Below are 18,145 nucleotides of genomic sequence, written 5' to 3'. Positions count from 1 at the left end.
GTTTCCCCTCGAATTTCATTTGGCTAGGCAGCGCATGCCGACATACATATGACAATAAGCCGTTTCATCATTAATCTTATTATTAAATATTATTTTATATCGATGATTGCCATTGTTAAAAACGTATTTTATTGATTAAAAAAAAAGCCTATTTATATCAAGAAACGGGGCTAAATAAGGATAAATGAATAAGCAGAAGCCGTCCAAGTGGATCACTTCACAATGTATTCCGCCGTACGGTACTTTATATTACTTTATAACAAAACAGTTGAACAACATAAAAAATATATTAATGTATAGCCTTTCGATCAGCCTTTTCTATCATTTCATACACAAGCACTTCTGTAGCCAAAATCACTACAAAATATTACATTTAAAACTCAATGAATTCGATCGAAATAGGATCAAAACTTAAAAGGATTGGTTAAACTCTTCGTTAATAAATCTACTCTAAAAATATTGGGTAAATGTGCTCCATGAGGGTAATTATGTGTCCAACCAACATTGGGCATTTCTTTTGGGCATTTTTATTTATCCAGTGTGATGAAAATTCTGCCCATTCTAAAGTAATTGCTGCTTATTTTTTAACATGTTAACCTTACTTAACAATATGCTTCCCGCATTGGATAAAATACTGCCCAAAATTGGTTGGACACATAATTACCCTCGTATGGTGTTAAAAACTTTACCCAATATTTTTTACAGTGTTGTAGTAAACGTGATTATTGTAATGGATTATTGTTTGGTTTTACAGTTTTCAAACTTGCAGTGTGTTTAAATTCCTATGACTGTGACTATCCGCCCTTTCACACGGTGAAAAAAAAATCGTGATTTGAATGAGTCCAGTGAAAAATACGGCTAATGACGAATATTCAGCACGTGTGAAACCAAAATAAAACATGATTAGAATCGCGAACGCTAATCACAGTCACGATAACAATAGGAATCACCATCACAATGATGATTCAAGATTCACGTGTGATAAGGCCCTATAACTCACCAAAGTTTTATTATCATACCTATTCTAAACATTGGTTACCTTAATAGAATAACATTCGAGATACTTTAACTGATGTTTGAAGCATTGTCATTAGCCTTACTTTTCACTGGAATCATCATTCAAATTACGATTAATTTTTTTACCATGTGAAAGGGCGGTCGGAGACAGTGCATTTAGCTACGCAGCTCTTAAACTATTGGACCAGCGACTTCCCCTTACAATTAGAACGGCCCGATCTAGGCCAACTTGCTTTCAATTCCCGCCTTTCACACAGTGAAAAAATCGTAATTTGAATGATTCCAGTGAAAAATAAGGCTAAAGAAGAATATTTAGCACGTGTGAAACCAAACTAGAACATGATTAGAATCACAAACGCTAATCACAGTCATGATTACACATGGGCGGAAATCCCAGGGGGGACAGGGGGACGCGTCCCCCCCTACTCAAAATAGTAGGGGGGACACAATATCAAATGCCCCCCCCTACTATTTTTTGTCATTTATGATGGTAAGAAATACATCATTCTAAATCGAAATAAAACATGTATTTTGGGACGAGATGACCGTACTTTTGGGATGATAACCTTTTTTTTGCTTGTCAAATTTTCCCGCCCCTTGTCCCCATAGGCGGATCCAGGGGGGCCGAGGGCCCCCCCCCCCCCTATTGGCGGAGCAAAAAAAGACAAAAAGGGAAAGAAAGAAGGAAAAAGGAAAAAAGGAGGGAAAAAGATAGGAGAAAAAGAAGAGAAGGACGACCAGTGCATAAAATAAGATGAGTGGAAAACTTGGAAAATAAAAAGAATCTTTCGTGCCACTATATAAAATTTTCGCTCGCGCTTCGCGCTCGCATTGCCTGTTAGGTGATTTACATATCTTGTTCAATATGGAGCTCAAATATCAATTGTAGAAGTCAATATACAAAACACATTTCACCTCGGAGATCGAACTTTCATTATTTTGTGTGATTTACAAATTGATTTTTAAAAAGTGCTCTGTAAAAATGTCAGTTTTATGGTCTGAATAATTTTATCAACATTTGCTGCTTGCGCTGCGCGCTCGCAAATTGTGATTTATCAGGTACCTATTATTTTCGTGTATTCCATAAAGTTTTCAAAATATCCCTTTTCAGGTCTGATTGTCAAGACGTATCAGCTAGCGCTGCACGCTGGCATTTTGATTGGCGAGTTATGTATGTTTTAATATTGATTATACAACAAACTACTTAAAATCCCCTTTTCATGACGGTTTATCAAAAATTTTAGCTCGCGATTTGCGCTCGCATTAATGGTTAAAAATATATTAACTGATGCATCCTATTCATAATTACAAAAGTGAAATGTCCATTTTTTTTTCATCAGATTTCGCGCCCTCATTAGGCGTTAATAAATATGATATTAATTTAATAACTAAATTGTCCCTTTTGTTTCATCTCGCGCTTAGCAAGAGGAATAGGAAGATAGTCATCATTTTCATGACATGTCGTAAGGATGTCCCGGTCCTATGTCAAAACTCAAAGTAATAATAATAACAATTTTAGCTCTTTTTTTTAAGAGCAATCCATATCCACCTTACAATTTTCCTACAAAGTGCTTGAAATATAAAGCTGTAATTGACTCTTTTTTTCAAATCGGAGTATCAAAGTTTCATGATTTTCATGATAAAAGATGTATTTAGAATGCCTAGATTCTAGGTCTAAATATGAAACACGCGCGCGCATGTTTATTAAAATACTCAACTTGTTCTCTATTTGAATCATTATCCAGTTTCAGATCACAATATCAAAATTTTCCGCTCGCGCTTTGTGCTCGCATTATTAATGTAGGAAGACCCCCTATTACTCATCCTTTTCATGATTTACAAAACATTGATTTTGATTGATTTATTTTATTTAAACACGGTAAAAATCCCTCGATCAGCCTATGGCTGTTTACAAAACATGAACAGGGTGGCCCATTTTTAGGTCTAAATCTCGATTTTTTTCTGATCGGGCTTCGCGCTCGCATCAATTGTTGAATTATATAGCTATCCTGTTCACGATTACAAAAATTGATTAAAATTTTCCATTCTTTCTTTAGAAATTTTCAGCTCGCGCTTTGCGCTCGCATTTTTTGATTGATGAAATATGTAACGCCTTCATGGCTAAGTGCAAGTAGTTCGTAACAGGTACCTTTTCAACAGGTACGTATATAAAAATTTTCTGCTCGCGCTATGCGCTCGCATGACTAATACTCATCCTTTTCATGATTTACAAAACATGAATAGAGTGTCTCGTTCAGTAAATATTAAAGGACTAAATCTCGAAATTTTCCGCTCGCGCTTCGCGATCGCATCAATTGTCTTCTTATATACCTATTCTGCTTGAGTTACAAAAAGTGCTTAGAATTTCCATTCTTTAGGTGAAAATGTAAAAAAAAATCAGCTCGCGCTCGCATTATTTGATTGTTAAATGCTAACTGCACGCAGTCTTTAACAGGTATCTTTTCCATCAGTTCATTTTTGCTCGCGCTTTGCGTTCGTAGTAATTATTAAGTTGCATACAGATTTTTTTCAGGATAACAAACATTGCCCAGAATGTTCAAATTTTAAGAAAAAATACATGAAAACTTCCAAAATATTAGCTCGCTACGCGCTCGCATCATATAATTAAGGATTATGATATTATATATGAATTTATAAGAATAAAGCTTAGAAGTGACTGATGAGGACTACCCCTTCAAAGAAACAAACACAAATCATCTTCGAGCTGCCGATCGGGGAAAATATGGCTGAAACAAATTTTCGCCCCCCCCCTATTGGCGAAGGCTGGATCCGCCCCTGTGTCCCCCCTACCTTTTGGGAGAGATTTCCGCCCCTGTGATTACAATAACAATCATCATTACAATGATGATTCAAGATTCACGTATGAAAAGGCCCTAAGACACATTCTGTGCATGAAGGAAAGCGTTTACAGTAACTGACCAAAGCGCAGTAGAGTGCCTGCGCTATACAAATTTATCTTATTAATGAGTCCGACCGAGAAAACATGAGATTTTCGCAAGTGGCGTAACATTATTTTCGCCATCATATTTATTTCATTTCATTTCATTTTTTGTTGAAAAGTGGGTTGCATAAAAAGAAATACAACGGGGGCAGCAGGCTATATATTATAATTGCTTATATAATTTGCGCGCATACTAGAGCATCAGAGATTTCACACCCTGATTACAACTCACTATAAAATCACATTCTTATTATTGTTATGGATATCAAAATCATTTCAATAAAACAGATAACCAAAATGTTCTGCGGCTTAACTCTGTGTAAGAGGTTTACTAGCAATCAAAACGTCATAGAACCACGTGAGCTGGAAAGATGCCTCATTTTCCTCTCCCTCGGAAACCAAGATAGAGTGTAAGCTTGAAATAAGATAAGAGAAAAAAAAACATAGAAAGTAAAATATACGATCATCAAGATTATTGTTGCGCAATATAATTATAGCAGAAACCATTAGTTTTTTATTATATTTTTGCTGTGAATGGAAACAATCACGAAATTAAGCGATATTACAATACGTTTTTTATCAGCTTAAAGTATCCACATTTCCTTGATCCTGCATATCCATCTTTACACTGAATCATTATCAGTTATGAACAATGCATTAAATAAAGTGGTCGGTATATGAGGCGATTAATAATTACCTCACCCTTATTGAATTTATAAAAACAGTCATATTTTTGCTTTGTGAGTTATCATGACGGTATAGGAGTAAAGAGCTATTCTTACAAGCACTGAGATATGAATGATGTATCGTACTTCGGGGGGGGGGGGGGGGGCCGGGGCTTTGAACTTATAAGGAATGTCATATATAGGCTATATACCTATTATGGAAATTCTTCTATTCGCAAAAATGTATTGTGATTTTTACTCCTGAATACGATTTTGGCAAATAGAGTTACAGTAGCAATCGTTTATTTTTCTCCAACATCAATAAACGTTATGTCTTTTGATTGTGAATTTTGGTATAATTGGTATATTAATGAGATAAACGAGGCCTTCGCTTTATAAAACAATGTTCATGTAGGAAGAAAATGAATGTACCTGTCTCTGTATTCGTCGAAGAATGTTGTATTGGGATTTCGTTCATGGTACTTAATGGAAAACGAGATTGTTTGCAGAAAGTTGATATAAGCTGGAGCTGTCAGTGTGCGGACGTATTCCAAAGAATACCTATAAACATGTTCGAACATTTATACGGTAGATTAGAGTCCCGTTAAATCAATAATGAAATCACAAATAATAAAGATGTATCATTTTGTCCCTGCGGAATGTTAATGATAGGTTATAATCCGTCTATTATTTTAAAGTGTGCACGCCTAGACCGTGCTTTGATCATACGGACACATGCAGTGTGAAATTTAGTTTATTGCATGCACACTTAAAATGTCATGAATGTTGGGCAACATACTGTGCACTGTGTAGGGTTGATAAAAAAATTGTACATTTTCTGGCAATTATTATGTAATTGAGCGAATTTATTACCCAATTATCAGTTTTATTACCCAGTTTGGACAGATTTTAGCCAATAGTTGTGTGGACAGTATGTTGCCCAGTGATGGTTAAAAATTTGGCATTTTTTGCCCAACCTTTTTAAAAGTGTAGTATCTCCCAAGGACAAAATAAAGTCATTGTTTTCTCTTTCATGTCCCATGAAAATCATCTCAAGCGTTGATCACCTCCGCCTCAATTTACATATTTTTCATTTTCACATTTCACCTCAATTCAGCTCTGGTATGACGGATCCAGGATTTTTTAGGGACGGGGGCCTAAAAGGGCCAACGTTTCCTTTAAAGGTCAAGTCCACCCCAGAAAAATGTTGATTTGATTCAATAAAGAAAATCAAACAATCATAACGCTGAAAATTTCATCTAAATCGAATATAAAATAAGAAAGTTATGACATTTTTAAGTTTCGCCCATTTTTTTTTACAAAACAGTTATGCACAACTCAGAGATATGCAAATGAGAAAGTCGATGATGTCTCCCACTCTCTATTTCTTTTTTTAAATTGTTTGAATTACACAATATATCGATTTTACAGATTTGGCAATAATGACCAAATTGACTGAACAAAAAATATTTAAAAAATGGTAGTTATACATGTTCAGGGAGGAATAACATTTTATTTCACATGACAATGAGGTGAAAATTTGAATATTATATATTTCATAAATTATAATGAAATACAAAAGAAATAGTGAGTGCGTAATGTCATCAGTCCTCTCATTATTTTGTATACTGACCAGGATGTGCATATAACTATTTTCTGAAATTAAGCGAAACTTTAAAATGTCATAACTTTCTTATTTCACATCCGATTTTGATGAAATTTTAGCATTATGCTAGTTGGATATTTCTCTTTTCATTCAATTCAACTTTTTGATGGGGTGGGCTTGTCCTTAAAAATGTTCTGACAGGCAAAAGGGGGTAATCACTCCACGCCATATAGGGGTGGGGCTAGTCCAGTTTGGCCCCTTGTGAGAAGGAAGCTATACTCAAAGCCCAACGCAGACATGACAGAGGGAGACTCATAAAAGTATCCCCATTTCAGTAGACAATGTGGGGGGGGGGGGGGGGCGGTGGTAAGTGACTTTTGTGAGTCTCTCCCCCGTGTTAGGATTTGAGGAGAGTAGATTACATGTGGACTTGGGGGCGGTGGGGATAATGTGAGTCTCCCTATTTTTCCAGGGAGGGGGGGGGGGCTGGACCCGCCACTGTATTTTGTCGTCTATGTTAACTTTCTATTTTCTTACGACACTAGAACTTGCAAGCAACTTGAGCAGTTGAGACCACTGTCTACACACACACACACACACACACACAAATACACTGTCGCTGGGGGGGGGGGGGATGAATGAATAAATGATTACAAAATGAAAACGTAAAAATATAATATCAAAACACGTAATTATTTAGATATAGATGATGAATAGAGGAAAAAATTTGCCTTTTCATATCGTAGGACGGGAATTCCAATGTATCATAAAAAGTGCAGTACGTCTGTTGATCTATGACTCTGTAGTTGTTCAGCTCTCGTGTCTGTAAATGACAAGAATATGATAATTGAAGAAAATGTATAATAAAATAAAGGATTGAGAAAAAGAGTAGAAGAGTAGGAAGCACGAATATGGTCATGTTGTACAGACAAACAAACAGACAATAAGATAATAATAATGATGATAATTATGATAATAAAAATGATAATGATTAATGATATGAATAGTAGTGATATCGATACGATAAACAAAATACCTGAATAAATCAAATTTGAAAAAATATGTTCATGCATATTGGAAAACTGATCGATTTACTTTCTGTTTCTGTAAACTCGACAAGACAGTTTTTTCAGCTTGTGACGATCGTCTGCGTTCACGGAGCGTGGATGGAGCGGAGTGGCCACACTCTTTCGAGAAAACCGGGCCGGAGATTTTCTCCAAAGGGTGGGTTGAGGATGGGGGGGGGGGGGGGGGGGGGGGGGTCACGCTTTCGGGACAACCGGGGGAGCTTTTCATCAAAGGTCGTGTTTAGTAGTTTCTCTGAATATTATTCATCAAATAATAACAATATGATTTCAATAGATTCATATGAGAAAAAGAAGAGTTTGCAGTTTTTGCTGATTTTGAATAACATTGCATGATTTTAATGGAATTTATAATTCTAGAACCCCCAAACAATTCTACAAAGCATTATTGAATTAAGATAATTATAGCGTGTTTTCTATTCTGAATGAATTGTATTTGTATAGAAGTATGTTGAAGTAAATGAACTTAGAACTGGCTTTCCATCACAAGCTGCTAGTAGTATAGTTATACAATAGTTTGCATGTGTGGCAACCCGGCCGGTACAGGTGCGGCGTGGCCGCGCGCCGAGTGTCGCAGCCGAGAATATTGAAAATACAGTAATAAAATGAAAATGCACAAAAATGAAAATGCACAAAATTATTTTCCCCTTTTTTTCCTCCCCCAGTCACACACACGCACCCCCACACATAAAAAAAACACCAGGCCAACATGCACTCAGGCCTCCATACCCTCACACAAACACACACATAAACAACTGGTATACGATCGAGACTACTCAGAACAGCCTTTCGTGAAAATCCCCCAGTTAATTGTCTCAAAAAGTGTTTTAATTTGACTCCCCTCCCTCAACCCACCCTTTTCTCGAAAGGGTGTGGCCGCCCCCGTTCCATCCCCGCTCCGCGAACGCAGATCATCGTCACAATCCGTTTTTTTGCTGGTATATCGCCAAGCTGGCATATAACCAAGTATAGAAAACATTTTACGTCTAAGTTAACACTGGTTAATCAGGCATGCATAGTGCCTGAATACAGGGTCTTTTTATCAACGTGGAGACAATGGCAGAACCTTTCAATCATGTGTCCAATGCTCTAATCGCTAGACTACACGAATTTTACTATTTCATTTTAATGAAACTTTAGGACCACATGTTCTGATTTTGGCAAAGTTGTTTTACTTTTCTCGCACTTCATTTTGGAAGCTGTATTTATAGAAATTTTGCTTCCTTGTAAAAGAAATGTTGTTCTTGGAGAAATCTACAGACCTCCCCATGGTAATTTCACAAGTTTTATAGATGACATGCAAAATATATTGGAAAAAGCTTTGCTTTCTCATAAATCATTATTTTTGATGGGGGATTTTAACATAAATCTATTACACTGCAATGATAATGTTCACGTTGATGACTTCTTGAATCTGTTAATGTCTTTTTCATTGTTACCCTTAATCACAAAGCCTACCAGAGTGACTGATACATCTTCCACACTTATTGATAATATTTTTAGTAATTCGCAACCAGCTCCGTCTTCTGGAGTAGTAATCTCTGACTTTTCTGACCACTTTCCTGTTTTTACTAAACTAGCTTTAGGACAATACAAGGATCCAAATATTTACAACACCCATACTCTGAAAATATCGCTCGGCTCAGAGAAGCGTTAACTTCGGCTGATTGGAGTGACATACTCTCGGACCAAAGTGTTGAGAGTGCCTTTGATAATTTCATGAAAAAATTAATGGTTCTATATGACGGGAACGTACCTGTGATTAATTGTACAAATAAGAGTCGATTTAGAGTTCCACGTATGCCGTGGATTACCAAATCTTTGTTAAACTCAATTAATAAGAAAAATAAGATGTATTACCAATATAAAATAACAAAGTCAGCATTTTTGTATAGGAAATATTCAGCTTATAGAAATACTTTAACTGCTACATAGCGTAATGCAAAAAAGCAATATTACTGTGCTCAATTCCAAGCGACTTTTAATAATAATGAGGATACCTGGAAAGTGATCAGAAATGTTTTTAAAGCACCACTTAAGGTTTCAAAGATAAAACATGTAATCATAAATGATCAACTTGTGGATGATAACAGTGTTATTGTAGAAGAGTTCAACAATTATTTTTGTAATATTGGTCCAAATTTACAGGCGGCTATTCCACCCTGTCAAAAAACCTGTGCTGACTTCTTGTCTGAGCCTACTTTGGAAAGTCTATTTTTTTTGCCTACAAGTGAGGAAGAGTTGACTGATGTGGTTAGATCTCTCATAAGTAAAAAGAGCCCAGGCTGTGATAATATTAAACATGAACTTATTAAACATGTTATTGTAGGAATCTTGACACCTCTTACTCACATCTTTTCTTTCAATGTCAAATGGCATTGTGCCTAGAAGCATAAAAATTGCAAAAGTTGTGCCAATTTTTAAGAAAGGCAACCCTGAATTGTTGACCAATTATCGTCCAATTTCTTTGTTGACATCTTTTTCAAAAATCCTTGAAAAACTCATATATGCAAGGGTCATACATTTCTTTAAAAAGTCAAATATCTTTTCGAATTTTCAATTTGGGTTTCGCGAGAAGCATACAACTACACATGCCATTTTGCACTTTGTTGATAAGGTTGCCACTGCCTTGGATAATTACTTGAGCACAATTGGTATATTCTTGGATTTTTCCAAGGCTTTTGATACAGTTGATCATAACATTTTGCTACATAAGTTATCCCATTATGGGACATGAGACAATTTGTATCTTTGAATATAATTAATTCCAGCTTGCAAACTGTTACATGTGGTGTACCTCAGGGGTCTCTTCTAGGACCTCTCTTATTCATACTGTATATAAATGATTTTCAAAATTCATCAAACAAATTATCCTTTATTTTCTTTGCTGATGATTCTAGTGTATTTTTTCACATAGGAATCCTCTAAACCTGATAGAAACAGTGAATTGTGAATTGAAGAATGTTATCTTGTGGGTTCAAGCCAATAAATTAACACTTAATTTTCAAAAGACAAATTATATGCTTTTTAGCAATTCCTTAAAAATGTTGCCTGGCAATGTAATGTTTAATAATGTCTGTGTTGAAAGAGTAACCTCAACTAAATTTCTTGGGTTATTTATTGATGAGAAATTGAACTGGAAACTTCATGTAAATCATCTCTGCAAACTGTTGTAAAAAAATACTGGTATTATATACAAGTTGAGATCAGATTTCCCTAAAGAAATTTATTTATATTATATTCCTCATTAATTGTTCCTTACTTAAACTACGGTGAGCTTGCCTGGGGCAACTCACTTAAAACGCAATTGCAAAAATTATTCATTGTTCAGAAGAGAGCTATTAGAAGTATATGTAATGTCAGTTATCGTGCCCATACAAATTTTTTATTTCATGACAATCACTTATTGAAAGTGGAAAATATTTACTTTATGCAGCTAGGATCTCTTATGTATGATTTTGATTCAGGAAGTCTCCCTTCAGCCCTGACACTGATATTTAAGAAAAATAGTCAAGTACACAATTACAATACTAGACAATCTTCCACTCTCCATATATCTCGTGCAAGAACAAAGTTCACTTTGAGCACTCTAGTTTGCACTGGACCCAGGTTTTGGAATGCACTTGACCCTGACATTACACACGCTATCAGTTCTACAGTGTTTAAACGAAAATTGAAATCTTATTTACTGAGTAACTATGAAAGTGATTCGTAAAGCCTATTTTTCGTGTGTTATTTATCAGTTAATGCTAAATTATCAATACGTTTCATCCCCCCCCCCTTTCCCGGGCCTGGCTGGTCTCTGTCCCCATGTCCCCCTTTCTGTCCCTTTTGTACATAAATGTGTCCCTCTTCTCTCCCCACCTCTCTCTTTAGTTATCATATTATATTATATTGCCATTTCTGTGTTGTTTATCCAATGTTCTTTGAATTCGTAATGAGGAACCTTAATTTACAAGCATTACTTTACTTCGGTCTCCTCGTCTTCCTTTAAAATTATTTCTTTTCTGTCTTAAGCTGTATAATGTATTTAAAAACAATGTTTTCTGCATACTCTGTTTTATGTATACCTGTATGTTTTATCATGTACTCTGCTTATTGTTTCATACACACTTGTATGTTTGTCATGTATTTAAACTCAAAGTTGGAAGACAAATAAAATGAACTTATGAACTTATGAACACTTCATCTAATCATCTCTACCGTTTTATAGGTTAGAAATGTTTGCGTTTTGTTGCTTATTTGAATACTAACATATTTCTCCCTGCATTCTATCAGCCTTGCTTTGATAAGTGCATTTTGGTGGTCGATAGTCCGGATGCGATAAGTGCCAATGACGGCGATACACCCTCCAGGTTTCAATATACGATCAACTTCACGTGTAAAAGTAGGCATATCGAACCAGTGGATTGCAGATGCAACAGTCAACAGGTCCACACAACCACTTTCCAATGGCAATTCCTCGGCTGGAGAGATGCTTAAACAAGAAAACAAATATGAAGAGGATTTCAGTAGATAGGATGAATGATCTATATATATATATATATATATATATATATATTGTGAAGAAATGGATGAAGAGAACAATAGTAGGCGTATATAGCATCCATTTCTTCACAAAATATTTAAATAAAAGAATTGCCAAAGCTGTTATACATGTATAATTTCACACATTTATATATATATACACATTTATATATATATGTTAGTGTGTGTGTGTGTGAGGGTGTGTGTGTGTGTGTGTGTGTGTGTGTATCTATCCATATGGGATAAGAATACTGTTTATTACATTCAATGTTACTAACTATTACGTTATACACCTATAAAATATCACTGGTTTTAAAGTGAACAATACCTGTATTCGACATGACTGAATTTATTGTGTTTCTTTGCTTCTTCAATCTGCGCTTCACTGACGTCAAATCCTAAAGCTCTATCGAAATATTGAGCAAGACTTTGGGTGAATTGACCAGATCCACACCCGACATCAACTACCAACCCGAGCTTAGGACCAGTGGCTTCCTGCATATATCATGAAACATAATGGCGAAGATCTATTATTTTTTCATCGTTAATTCATTTTCCTGGAAATAGGGAAAAAAGTTTAGTCCAGATTGGTTCTTTCATTCACTTCATGCAAAATTTTCAAATTCACTGAATTATAATTAACACTTACATAGGAGAGGAATTATAATTATATGATTTCTAATAATATTTTGTAATTGATATTGGCGATGCTGCTGCTGAATTATCATCGTGATCATCATTGAAATAAGGAATTATGAAAGAGTCAAATAGCCAATAAGCAATGGTCAAACTTATTAAATATGGGAAAGGATTAACCCTATTTTAACTGGGCTATTTCATACCAGGATATACTGGGGGTCAATTTGACCCTCCCCCCTTCATATCTCGGTCGCTGATTGCGCGATCGCCGCAAAAAATTGCACGTGCGTAGAGCTGGATGTAAAGTACAAGACTATGTATTAAAACCTTTAACTCACTTTAGCTAGTAAAATGCTATTTTTTGGTGAAAGCATCAATTTTTACATTTCTAACAAATATCTACAAAACTACCAGAATATGATAACATTTTTTAAGTGTATTTTATTATTTATAAATTCTAAACTTTGTCGGGGACACTTTTGCGATCATAAATAGCATAAAATAAATCCATTTGAACCAACAAATGTAAAAAAAAATAATCATATACATTTATAATTTTTGGGTAAAAAACGCAATTTGAATTCAGGGCCATCGCTAAGAGGGGGGGGGGGGGGGAGTGGGGTGCGATCCCCCCCCCCACACACACACACTACTCTGGATATCATTGGTAAATCTGTGCGTCGGAAAAAAAGGGGGAGAGAGGGGGAAAATGAAGGGAGGGAAAAAGATAAAAGAAAAATAGAAAGAAGAAAAGTGAAAAAGGAACAAGAAAAGAAAGGAAAAGGAAAAAGAAAAAAGCGAAGGGGAGGGGGGGGGGAGCGAGAGAAGGGCTCGGGTAGTCGGCGATGTTTTGAGGTAAACCTGTGAATGTGTCAGTGCAAATAGAAATCATGATGCGGATTTTGAGAAGTTGTTTATTTGGGAAAGAGATTATTGTCTGTTATACAAGCGCAGGGGCTGTTGGACCGACGCATGTCGGAAAACAAAATATCATAAATTGGCGGGTCGCACAGGAATGTTCCGATTGCTTCATGTACCGACAGTGATTAGAATGTCCCGGTTTTATGTCTAAATCGTCTAAAATCCTACCCGCACTTTTGTACCGACAGTGATTAGAATGTTCCGGTTGCAGGTCTAAATCGCCCCCCCCCCCCAAAAAAAAAAAAAAAAAAAAAAAAATCAGCTCGCGCTTCGCGCTCCGCGCTCGCACCCTTTTTTTCTTAGCGAGATTCATACCATCTTCACAATTATGACACGTGTTGGACAGCGGTAAAAATGTTCCCTTATGGGTCAGTAGTATATAAAAGATTCAACTCGCGCTATTTTTAATTTTTTTTTTACTGAAAAGGGTTTTACAACGTCCATAAGTTTTGATTTAGAAGGAATTTCAAAAAATGAATGGGCATAATAACCGTAGTTTTCATTAATTAGAAAATTGTGCAAAGAATCTCCCGTTTTTTAATTCTAGATCTCAGAAAATTAGCTTGCGTTTCGCACTCGTTTGTTGAGATACACATTTCTCGATGTTTATGTAATATATATATATATATATATATATATATATATATATATATATATATATATATATATATATATATATATTAAAAAAAACGTGCTGAGAATGTGCAGTTGTCAGGTAATTTGATAAAAAAATCAGCTCGCATTCCGCGTTCGCATCAATTCTTTTTAGTAATATACCCATTCTAAGCTTTGAATGTCCTGTTTTAGGTATATGTCTAAAAAAAATCAGCTCTTGCTCCGCGCTTTAAAACTGTGTTCTTTATTTAAAACGTGCTTAAACTGTCAAGTTTTCAGGACGGATTCTCTACAATTTTCAGCTCGCACTTTGCTCTCTCATCGATTGTTATAAAGTTAGATACCTATCCTGTTCATGATTACAAAAAAGTACTTAGAATGTTTGTTTTCTCGTAAAAGTATCAAAATTTTGCGCTAACATTATTTGCTTGATTACATACCCATTTTGTTTATGATTGCAAAAAGTGCTCAGAATATCCAGTTTTCTGGACGGAAAAAAAATCAGCTCGCGCTCGTATTATTTGATTAGTGAGATGTATATTCAATTTAAGAGTCACTGCAAACAGTCAATAGGTCCCTTTTTAGGTCAGTATATTAATAATTTCAGCTCGCGCTTCGTGCTCATATTAATTGTTTAGTTAGATACGCATGTTGTTTAAGATGACAAAAGTGCTTAAAATGATCAGGTTTCAGGTCCGGAAATCGAAATTTCAGCTCACTGTTCGAGCTAGCTCACATTAATGATTAGTTAGTGAGAAATGAATTATATTCATGAGTCAGTGCAAACTGTCATTACACTGTAAAAAATATTGGGTAAATTTTTACCACCACGAGGATAATTATGTATCCAACCAATTTGGGGCAGTATTTTACCCAATGCGGGAAGCATATTGTCCAGTAAGGTTAGAAATAAGCAGCAATCACTTTAGAATGGGCAAAATTTTCATCACACTGGATAAATAAAAATGCCTAAAAGAAATGCCCAATGTTGGTTGGACACATAATTACCCTCATGGAGCACTTTTACCCAATATTTTTTAGAGTGTATAGGTCCTTTTTCTGATCAGGTAATTAAAACTTTCAGTTCGCTCTCGCATGAATAATTATTGCTTAGTTATTTACGCAAATTATTCAAAATTTCAAAAGTGTCTAGAATATCAAATTTTCCAGTGGTAAAATAAAAAATTGTCAGCTCGTGATTCGCGCTAGATTCTTATTCCTATGCCCACCCTCTCCATTGTTACACTGCTTCGAATGTCCTGTTTTAGTTCTATATCTGCAAAAATTCCGCTCCCGCTTCGCGCTTGCTTACCGTGTTCTTTATCATAATACGTGCTTAACCAGTCCAGTTTTGAGGTCGAATATCTAAAAAAAATCAGCTCGCGCTTGCATCAATTCATTGTTTGGTTAATATATCCATCCTCCTTATAGTTACAATCGAGAATTCAGGTCGAAATCTAAAAAAAAAATTCATATCGCGCTTCGTGCTCACACTTTGGATTGGTGAGATATGTACTGTATTCATGAATCATTACGAAGGGTCTGTAACAGGTCTTTTTGCAGGCCAGTTTATTACAAATTTCATGGATAGTTTAGTTGGATACGCATCTAGTTCACGAAAAGCTGCTCAAAATTTTTGACTTTTAGGTCTAAATATATAAATTATTCAAAAATTGAAGCTCGCGCTTCCTTGGTGGTTTATATTCAGGCTACATGAAGGACCTTGTCTTGTTTCTAAGAATGGAAATTTAGTAAGGACTAACATCTAAAAAAAACAAAGAGAAAATCAGATTTTAGCGGCCGCTAAGGGGAAATGTGAATGAAAATAGTTTTGAGGCTCCTCCTATTGATGCAAGCTGGATCTGCCCCTGGGTGTGACGAAAGATAATGTTACTAAGGAAAATGGGGAACTCTACCATGACTCATGGTTGTCGGTAATCGGTACCGGTATTTATTGGTAATCAAGGCCTCCTCCACTACCCCCACCCCTTTCACTGGAAAAGGCCAAGCGATCGATGCCCCTGTTTGCAGTGACTTTGCACACGGAATCACGTTTTTGAGCAATAATTTTGTCTGACATGCACTTACAAAAATGTTGCGTAATTTCGGAACAGCGTCGCCGGTCGCGAAATTATTTTTCCCACCGCAGTTGTGGACATCAATATGAATATTCATGACTTTCGTCGTCAGAATATATAAGACTACGCATGCGCGTGGACAAAATTAATTGTCAGTGCCTCGATCAGTGGTCGTTAGCGTTCACGTTGCATGCCATACCATGAATGAATCAGCACCTTAAAATTGCCGGTACCCTATATCTAGATCCAATTCTTAAACATCAAATTGCCATTAACGACAAGGCAAACTTTATTTCAAATCTGGACCTGTCTAATGCCTGCAGCCGACTAATGCCATGGTTAGCTTAGAACTCGTTAATTCCGAACTTTACGTTTACTTGACGTTAAACCAAAACCAATGAGCCTGGTAGCCTTAGTTTAATAAGTCTAGTCCGTATATAGATCTAGTAACACAATTGCCTATTTCCAGCACTTGATATTAAAAAAGAATAAAAATTTGTAAAGAAAACGCTTATCGATCGATTACATTTTGTTGATCAAGAGAGTTTACTCTCGGCGATTGAAACAGCTATGCAGAGCTGCGCGTTTAAACCAAGGCGGTTTCAAATGAGATGGAGTAACATCATATAAAATCTCTTTGAACAAGGTTAAAAGCCGCCAGCAGAAAGTATGTCAGGCATGCACTTTGCTCAACATCTCTTGCAATTGTGTAGACAAATGATTCCCGCATGACTCGCAGCTATAGGTCATACATAAAGGGAAATATGCTTTTGTGATGATAATTACTTTTTCGCGGCATCTTCATGATCTTGGTCTAGATCTTGTTATATGACTTGTGTAGTACATAATTTGGAGGCATGCGAAAATAAACTATGCAATATGTCCTGAAATATGACTTAAAATTGTTCGACTGGGCATGTGCGGGCACTCATCTGGCATATACAGTAATGAACAACAATATTCCACCGACCACCGTTCTTTCTTTTGTGATTCTTTAGAAATGAACATCTGCTTGAATAAATTTGTTGCCTGTTGGAACTCCAGTCATAGAATCTTCTTGACTATACACATTATAGGCCTACGTGATCATGAGTGTAGATCGGGGTGGTCTATCAAGATCTAGAGACTAGACTATATAGATCTAAAATACATTTATTTAGATCTAGGACTAGTTTTATATACGGATTAGACCTATTAAACCATGGCTACCAAACTCACTGGTCTAACGTTAGTAAACGTAGGCCCAAAGTTCAGAATTAACCAGTTTTAGGTTAACAATTAGTCGGCCGCAGGCATTAGACAGGTCTAGATTTGAGATAAGGTTAATGCCCTAGCCTAGGCTATAACCATAGCCTATCCTAACATTTTGTCTTGTCATTAATGGCAACTTGATGTTTAAGAATTGGATCTAGATATATATCTAAGCCTAAGGCCTATAGCTAGGCTATATAGGGTACCGTATTCTTATTCCGAAGACGAAAGTCATGAATATTCATATTGATGTCCATAACTATATAACTATAAAAATAATTTCGCTACCCGGTCGTCGCAAATTTGGTCTCAAAAGATGCGCAAGACTTGAAAGTAATAAGTCAGCGAGCGGCGCGGTCAATGACTTTCGCGCGATGGCGTAGTGACGAAATATGTCGGGGGGGGGGGGTCAAATTGACCCCCAGTTGAATAAAGGTTTAACAGTTCATTACGCATACTCTGATATGTTTGATAACAGATTCAGTCACTACTGCTGGAACACTTGGACGATACCGGGCATAATCGCTGGCCAAGGTGGATCCTTCAAAGATTCGAGAAGTCATTATTGAGACCTGCAAGGATGATAACATTATCAACAGATTATTGTGCTGGTATTGTTGAAAATTTATGTTGTCGAATTTGTTTTCGTTAATGATTTGTTAGATTTTTCCGCAATTTCAATACATATAATCAGACCTGCACCATTCCCACAGAAACAACAACGAGTAACCTTTTGTCATTGAAACTCGAAATATGGAGAATCACTCCAATTTTGAGAC

At 36.0% G+C, this 18,145-nt stretch overlaps 1 protein-coding gene across 1 annotated transcript; it reads right to left on the bottom strand.

The window, feature by feature from the left end:
- Positions 1-2,351: 2,351 nt before the first annotated feature.
- LOC129256253 (uncharacterized) lies at positions 2,352-17,938 on the bottom strand. Its single transcript, XM_064097260.1, has 6 exons — positions 17,825-17,938; positions 12,191-12,357; positions 11,590-11,812; positions 6,982-7,073; positions 5,077-5,205; positions 2,352-4,394 (listed from the first exon to the last, which is right to left on the bottom strand). Exons 1-6 carry the CDS (start codon positions 17,927-17,929, stop codon positions 4,289-4,291), a joined length of 822 nt encoding a protein of 273 aa, XP_063953330.1. The 5' UTR covers positions 17,930-17,938; the 3' UTR covers positions 2,352-4,288.
- Positions 17,939-18,145: the final 207 nt, after the last annotated feature.

This window comes from Lytechinus pictus, chromosome 3 (genome assembly GCF_037042905.1).
Source record: "Lytechinus pictus isolate F3 Inbred chromosome 3, Lp3.0, whole genome shotgun sequence".
Taxonomy (NCBI): domain Eukaryota; kingdom Metazoa; phylum Echinodermata; class Echinoidea; order Temnopleuroida; family Toxopneustidae; genus Lytechinus; species Lytechinus pictus.
Note: the sequence above shows the minus strand (reverse complement) of the source record. Positions and strands in the feature narration are given on the sequence as shown.